Here is an 8,555-nt window from a genome sequence, read left to right as displayed (position 1 = left end):
GCGCACGGTAATATGAGAACATGAGTTCCATAAGCAGGAACACTTTTGTTGATCCCATTTTTGTCACAACTGGCAAAACAATTTAAACATGCATCTGTGTCTATCTGTCCATGAGCTGTTTTCTTCTCTCATTTGGATTTCAAATTTACAACTGCACTAATTAATTAGCCTCCAATCACGCCCGTGCAAGCGCCGCACACACCAAAAGCGCACTCTCCTAATAGCAGATGTCAACTGAGCCAGCTAGCCTACATCCCTCTCAATTATATCTTCGCGGCTTTTCTTTCTTTTTGGTGTTTACAAATAATCAGTTATCTAATTTTATGTGACGGTATTCGCATGATAATGCGTAATTGACTTGAGATAGCATTATTTTGGCAGTTTAAGTAAGTTTTCTTATGTATCAGATTTTTTTCTGTACTTTTGAAAGGTCATATGTGTGTTGTTTTGTGTCACCATATATTCTAGTTAGTTACTAATCAATTCTAAGCGTCTTAAAGGAATGTGTGGGAAAGAAATAGGCAAAATTGTATTTTAATAACAGAGGTTGCATGTTGCTTACCTACTTACTTTATAATAAAAAGTTAGTCACTTAATACAACAATGTATAGTTTGATGGATTGGTTCAAAATTTGCAGGGCACTATTGGTTTTGTTATCCGCAACAATGATGGTCATGTCTTGCTAGTGCAAACAAGATTGGTGAGATTACCATTAATGTGGATGAATGCTTGGCGTTAAGGGATGATCTTGCCCTTAATCGCGGGTGGCGTAAGATCATTGTTGAAGGGGATTCCAAGCTTATCATTGACAGTGAGCTTAAGAAGGTTTTGATTCCACGGAGTATTCAACAAATTGTTCAGGATATTTGGTAGCTGAGTTCCTTGGGTGATTCTATTCGTTTTCATCATGTTTTTAGGGAGGCTAATTTCACTGCATATGTTGTAGCTAATATGAACCATGGCCTCTCGACTTCTGTTGTTTGGGAGAATGGGTTGCCCCTCTCTGTTGCATCTCTCTTCTATTTTGACCTCTTTGGACTTCCTTGCTCTAGAGGTTTTGTTTTGTAATTTTCAGTTCCATATCACAAAGAAAAAGTTATAATTGTGCAGGTCCCAACACAAGGTTCCAATATGTCTATTCTTTATCATCAAGTGGCATATTTTAACATAACTAGTGCTTTTCAAGTACGCAATGTTGCCTACTTAGAGAAATATGTAAATTCTACCTACTTGAATTGAATGCCTACGACCTTGAAGTTTTGCCTACTCCTTTGTCTATTCCTTTGGAAATGTTTTAATTTAACCCGACTCATTAAGTCCATTGTGTCGGATAACTAAACCATAACACAACTTGTTTGTTATCCTCGTTCGGCACCCATAAAAATTAAATAATAAGTTACTTTTATTTTAACATAAAAGTTAAAACTAATCTTTACTTATAAAAATAATAGTGCATTGGCACTCAAGAAAGTTACCATGCATGTTCCCTTGCAATTAAATCCTTACATTTTTATGAGTAGTTTGTGATAATTTTTTTTGGAGTGGAAAACCCCTCTTCATCTCGATAGTAACAAAATCATTAAAAAAAATCATTGATAATAAATTATACAAGGGCTCATAAAATACATAATAACAACAAATGAAAAATTTGACATTTATTTTTCATAAAATAGAACTATTTTTTTTTTGGAGGGGTTGAATAGAACTAGTTATTTGCGTTTCTGGAAATGAAAATGCTACACGTCATATATTTTCATAGGGCAAAATCATTCCACATACCCAAAAAAAAAAAAAAAAACCAAACAAACAAACCGTACTACAGGATGCTGGTTGGGATGATAAACATCTTCAATGACATGCTTCTAGTGAGACCATAAATACTAAAACCAAGTACACAATTCATTGCCATCATGTTCAACAAAAACATTTCAGATCAATGGCAATCAAGTTAAGTCTTGTGTTCAGCCAAAAGCTGCAATGAGGAAAGCCTTATAGATGCTCATGAACTTGGCCACGAACGCTGTAAAAAGAATCATTGCAAGAAACTCCATTAGAGAGCTGAGACCATCTCAAAAGGCAACTTCGAGCACAATCCCCAAAAACATAGAAAAAGGATCTTTCTAAACCACCTTGACTGTGACGATTTTAATCAAAAAGGGAGTCTGATGTTAAATTTGCATGTTACTAATGCCATTATAACTGCTTGAAGAGCATATGCTAAACAGGAAGCTGTAATTACTAAAACTAAATAAATCCTGATGACGGAAAAATAACTTTGCCAGGAAAGTATTATACGGTCGTTTCTCTTGCTGATTGCCTATGCCTAAATGGCTACGCAAACAAATGGCTAGCAACATTTTGGGTACATGTACAGATAACGAAAAGCCTGTTTGGTAGCATTTGTTTTGTTTTGTTTTCTGTTTAACTAAGGAGAGAGAAAAAAGGAGAAGGTGAGGAGAAACATGAAAGACACGAGAGATATGAAGAAGAAAAACAGGAGGAACAATAGATAAACTTGTTTAAATAAAAAGTAAAAACAAATAATAATTACTCTGTTCTTGTTTTATCTATTATTCGTTCTCTCTTATTCGCCTCTCTCAGATCTTCTTCATTCTTTCTTCTAATCTTCTCTTCCCTTTTTATTCTAATTTATAATATATATTTTTTTAAACCAAACAAAAACAAAATCAAACAAGCTATAAAAGTACCCAACATTACTAAGTGCTACCTGATCTACAATATCTACCATACATATACATAAGATAGTCGAAACCTTATGTAATGAGTTGTTGCTTTTGCCATGTGAAGGTTTTATAAGACTAGTCAAGGTTTCCTAATACTACTCATCATTATCTCACACAGCATCTGGATAGATAAAAGTACCTTCGAGGTGAAATATGGCTTTCTGCCCAAGACGCATCCTGTGTTCCTGTGAACAAAAAGGAAACTGCAATGTAAAGATACTTGAATAGTACATTAGATACATCAAATCCCAATTTTGCTATGCTATTCCAAAGCTGAACCGCAAGCAACACTACTCTGCCAACAATAAACCTGCGAGTCTGCCACTCAAGTTAATGCCTTCATTGTATTTAGAGGACAAAAGAGGATGTTGCAATATCCCTGGTGTACTGTGTAACTCACCAACCTCAATCTCTTTATGTAATTTGTTCAATAAACTGTGGTCTCTGGGAGAAAGATATATAACACGACCACAACTTAGCTCCCAGTACAATCTAATGACATCAGAATTTATGACCAGATTACCTCCACCAATTCTACTGCCTTATAATAGAATCAACCATAAATACCTCGACTGCATTTTTGTATCATCATTTACCAACATATGTAAAGCACATGGGCGATACCTAAAACTTGAAGGGAAATGACTATTAAGACATAGTGATATGAAATGATAGGCTTAGGGAATATGATTGACTTGTGACCTGATGTAATGAGGTCAGTATGCTAATGATAAGTTTTTAGCCATGGTATGCTAATGATTCTTATTTGCAGCACAAGAGACTGCAAGTTCACAAGAATCAGAGATCGTAAGAGAGAAAAAATATGCAACCTGATCTAACCGCATTGTGCAAAAGGAACTACTGTAGGAATCAAGACTGCTAACATGGAAAATGATTATATACTTACGTAGTATGCAGCCCAATGGCAGACCTCATGCTTCAACTCAGCATCCAATTTCTTCAATAATTCAAAAAGCAGCCTCTGAGACAACAGAAAATATAAGGTTCAAATCAAATTGGGAAAACAAAAATAAAGGGGAACTCTTGAGAATTAGCCTGCAGGAATACAAATAAGAAGTAGTTCATACAACTTTTGCCACACTTGATAAAGCCTAAAACAAATAAGGTGGGGCAAAAAATTGTAGAACACAATAATAAAGGAAAATATTTGTACCTTCAAGATGATCTCTGGAGGAATACAATTAAGAAGTAGCTCATACAACTTTTGCCGCACCTGGTAAAGCCTTAAGAAAAATGAACAATGTTTGATTAGAAAGTAAAAAGAAATACTAGAAGATTGAAAATAAGAAGCCAGGAATCATCCATCTTACGGCATTATTGTAAATATGGTTACAAAAATATAAGAAAAAACGTCAGACTTTAGACATCACATAAATTGAACAGCGAATCTTCTACCACAATAACAATATGGAATTTGTCAAATCCTTTCACGTAATATAATGGCATTACAGTCAACAAGGGCCTGCTGGTCCCTATTTTCAAGCAACTACTGATCTAGGTGGGAGGATTATGATAAACTGTGTACTCTAATCCAATTATTTCAAAAGTTACAAAAATGTGGCACTTAATAAAAGAAGGGTATGTTCTTACAAACACGTTCTATTTTATGCTAGATAGTAGCAAACATACGGCCATGAATTTCACCCGGCTTGATCATCTTTTCTCTTCTAAGTTATTCCTTTTTTATATTTCTAAGTTATTCCTTTTGGTCTATATTTTTAATTTTATGCTGTTTTTGTGAGCATGACCTTACTTTCTTAATATACAATTGTAGATGACCCAAAAGAAATTGAAAGATCATGGGAGATTGGACACAAAACCGGACAGGTGAATGAGTATGTTTTCCAAGATTAATGCAACAACACATCAAACTTCTGGATGCATTATAATTATGTCACATCAGGCTATGTGGATTTATTCTGCTTCAATTCCAGCAAGAGAAACCACAATTTGTTTCTTAGTTTAGTTGAAGATAAGCGAGTGAGACTGATAAACATCTAATAGCAGATGGACCATCAATGAAATGTTGCAAAGGAGGGGAGGATGGATAATACATGATCAAGATACCACAAAGGCAAGGGATATGTGACAAAATAAAATATTTTATGGATAAAAGGAGAAGTACTACAAGCATGATGCACCGAAGGTGGTACGGTAACATGGAAAGAAGAATGTTACACAAAGTATAACATCTGCAAGCAATAAAGAATAATAAAGTAATACTTTGTGAATTTGGCAAAGAGGCAAATAAAAACTCCAAACAGGCAGAAAAAAAATCCAAGAGATGCAGCCAACCCACATTGGTTTTTCTTCTTTTAGTTGACGAACGAACAAAAATATTGAAAATGTGAGTGAATTTGGTTATCAGCATACTAATTAAGGAAATATCCACCTATGGTGGAAAAGGGAGAATTCTTGTTGTTAAAGACTCAACCAATAGAAAGAAGTTTATTTAGAAATATTGTCAAATAAAAATGACAAATGAAAATTGAAAAGGAAAATTGATTGTGGACCAGCTTCCACAAGACAAATAGGTCTGCCTATGGCCTTCAACAATTTAGGGTGTTTTCTTGAGTTCCATCAATAATTGAACCAGAAAACTTTCAAACCACAGATACAAATGCTGCAATAGAGTCCAAAACTTAAGGATTAAGAAAGTCCAACCTTTTTGGGCTCTGCTCCTTCATTATATCAGATGCAATTTCAGAAACATATTCCTCCCAGTCCATTGGGGGTATTGCTTGATTACTTGTAAAGGGATACCTACAACCACATCAGTGGTTCACAGAAAGACCATAGCTATCAGGACCTCTTCTGTCTACATGGTGCACAGAAGAAAATGAAGGAAAAGAACTGTTTCATGCATCTGATGACCAATAAGAACTATGGCACTTAACTGTTGAACATGACAAGTTTCGAATGACAATATAGCTCTCCTTAAGCTCCTATTTGATTTTTCCGCTATACGAGCAGGAAATCCAGAAGGAAGTTGCAGCCCTTCCTTCTTTCCAATGAACTCCAATACCTTAACAATCTGCCACAAGAAAATTTCAGATGAAATCATTGCATGAGGCATAATTTACAATGGAAGTGTACATATTTTATAATTTTTATTTCCCACAACCAATTCTAAAAATTGCAAGCCAGAAAATTCAACCTGCTCTTCTGTTGGCGCATTTATTCGCACATTTAGACACCGGGACCGGATTGCTTCAGTAACCTTTGAAGAACTGTTACAGCATAGTATTAGCCGGCAATAAGCACTATACTTCTCCATAGTTCTTCGAAGAGAATGCTGAGCTTCTCTAGAAAGTTTGTCGACTTCATTCAGCACTAAGACTGACATTGTTAAAAGGACATGGTATCAGCAAATAAATATTAAAGACTGAAACACCAAACTACTTGATCATCCAACTGCATTTTTTCCATTTAATTATTGTTTTAGCATGGGCCGCAAGAGAGGAAAAAAAAAAATCCTATCTCGCAGAACTGTGAAAAGGATGATAAACAACATAAATAACCATAAGATAAACAAGCAATTCATTCAACTGAAGAAAACCAGCTGCCTACGTTAAAGTGAAGGTACCAAAGAAATACTTGTAAGCGTATACAGTGGATAAGTGTATATTCATTAAAGATAAGCAATTAAACTTATTTAAACTTACTTTTATATCCCTTTTTCCCTTTTGTGTCAATGGGTCTATTTTTAGCCATTTCTTTAATTATCTCTTGAACAATATATCTGTCCTGAAAACCTGCATCACTGGGGTTCAGTTCAATATGGTTTGTGCTTGATAATGTAGTCAGCTCTATATCAATGGTTCTACTTCCAGCCTGAAAATAAACCATAGGAAAATTCTAGTTCAAATGGAACACAAGAAAATAAAATCAAAGGAAATTCATGGAACCAATGGTTTTAAGTTGAACAAGGAGATATTAGAAGAAAAAAGAATCTTTCATAAACATAAATAATTGTTGTATAAGTTAAAAAGGCCAAAATGTCTTGAAATAAAGTGAGCATTAAAATAAAAACCAATTCGGGGGTATTTGAAAAAGTTAAGAAAATGAATCAGACAGAGGGTAAAGTTGAACTTGCATTAAAAAACAATTAATCAGATGTGTAATGATTTAGAAACGTAATGCTTTAGCATGTTCTATAAATTGGCAAAACATCAACAGTAATTACCAATAAGTCAGAAATCAACATAGCATCACCTAAATGACATATAAACAACAATTTCTATAGCATCCATGATTAATCGCATCAATACAAAAGTGGATGAAACTTACATCAACTTTCCATGTCCTATTTTCCACCTTCACCTGCCAACCACAATCAGAAGAATTTCTCAAACGTCATCACAATGTACAAAATTTCAAACGCCAGGCTGAGGGGATTCTTGTGAAAAAAATACAGAAAATATCACAATTCCTACATTAAATGCTAGTTTAATTAGTTCGAGACATTTGCATATGCTCTAGCTTTGTTAGATGCAAGGAGCCATTCCAATCCTTACAAGCTAACCACAATTTGCATGTTTTGACTTATTGAGAAAAAAAAAAATGCACACTTGTCAAATTCTGCTAGACTTGTCAGGAGAATGTCACCGTACAGGTAAAGAGCTAAAGCATTTTTCCTTGTAGTTTTTTTTTTTTCAGGTTCTATTAGTTCTTTTTTTAATACCAAAACAAACTGCAAAAAGGTGAAAAAGAAGACACAAAAGAAAAGATTTTGTTCTCTTCTCTCTTCCTTCAAACATCTTCTCAGTAGCGGAACAAAGGACCAGAGTCAAAATACACACACATAAATAATTTGAACCCCAAAAAATATTAAAAGAAAAAGAAAAAGTGTGAGAAGAGGGGGACCTTATCGGCGCTGGGACCGAAAATCTGTCGAAGAAGGGCGATGATTAGGGTTTTCTTGCCAGAGCCAGAAGGGCCGTAAAAGAGCAAATGGGGGCAATCCTGCTCTGCAACCTGCACTAGAAGATATTAGGGATTTGAAATCCGAGAAATTGGAAAATAAAATCCACGAGAGAGGGTAGAGTTGTACGAGTTTCTTGAGGTTTTGAGCGATGTCTTGGTGGACCATCGCCTGGTCTAGGGTTTTGGGTCTGTACTTGTCCACCCACAGCATCTTCTTCAATCTTCACTTTCTGGGTCGCGTAGAGAAGTCAGGCCAAAGCAAAAATCTCTGAAACAAGCAGCGAGCAATAGTGGCGCGAAATTGCATTCTGCGCAGGTTAATCGCACCGTTGGATTAATCCAATGGCACATACAATTATTAGCTTAAAATCTCACCAAATTTGGAACGCGTGCTGCTATTTTCTACCTTTCTCTTATTTTCTCACTTATCTTATCTTTAAAATTTTAAAGACAAATTTACCATTTTATATAATGACTTCTAAGGACTTAGGGAAAAAACATAAACTCAAATTTATTTCATGTTCAACCGTTCAATTATTTTCTTTCTTTTCTTGAGTTTGCAAGGTGTTGTTTCTATTCGTTTTACTTTTCTATTTTCACGCACAAATGGACACAATATAAAATTGCCCTTCAAATGTACACCTTTCTCTTTCAAACATTTATCCAGAATATTCTCAAAAGCTACATGGCAGAGCATAAAAAACTAAAAGATTTAGAAAATCAAAATATTAGACTAAAACATTTATCCAGTCTGTCAAACACAACTTAATCCTCTCCATATCTCAACTACTAATGATTATTAGCAAAGAGAATTTGCTTGAATTAATAATTAAAAGGCATTATAGGAATAATGATGGGTGAAA

The 8,555-nt window shown here is 34.8% G+C and overlaps 1 protein-coding gene across 1 annotated transcript; it reads right to left on the bottom strand.

Annotated features, from left to right (window-relative positions):
- On the bottom strand, window positions 1,632–8,096 carry LOC18790720 (replication factor C subunit 3). The gene is made up of 11 exons (XM_007222152.2): window positions 7,820–8,096; window positions 7,633–7,743; window positions 7,057–7,089; window positions 6,432–6,600; window positions 5,924–6,105; window positions 5,664–5,800; window positions 5,431–5,529; window positions 3,920–3,989; window positions 3,653–3,727; window positions 2,885–2,930; window positions 1,632–2,021 (listed from the first exon to the last, which is right to left on the bottom strand). The coding sequence occupies exons 1-11, from the start codon at window positions 7,901–7,903 to the stop codon at window positions 1,963–1,965; spliced, it is 1,065 nt and encodes a 354-aa protein (XP_007222214.1). The 5' UTR covers window positions 7,904–8,096; the 3' UTR covers window positions 1,632–1,962.

Source organism: Prunus persica, chromosome G1 (genome assembly GCF_000346465.2).
Source record: "Prunus persica cultivar Lovell chromosome G1, Prunus_persica_NCBIv2, whole genome shotgun sequence".
Taxonomy (NCBI): Eukaryota; Viridiplantae; Streptophyta; class Magnoliopsida; order Rosales; family Rosaceae; genus Prunus; species Prunus persica.
Note: the sequence above shows the minus strand (reverse complement) of the source record. Positions and strands in the feature narration are given on the sequence as shown.

Coding starts and splice junctions, on each gene's coding strand:
- LOC18790720 (XM_007222152.2), bottom strand. CDS start 7,903: ATGCTGTGGGTGGACAAGTACAGACCCAAAACCCTAGACCAGGCGATG. Junction 2,931..3,652: donor GCCATTGGGCTGCATACTAC/GTAAGTATATAA, acceptor TTTTGTTCACAG/GAACACAGGATGCGTCTTGG. Junction 2,022..2,884: donor AGCCATATTTCACCTCGAAG/GTACTTTTATCT, acceptor TTCTTTTTACAG/CGTTCGTGGCCAAGTTCATG.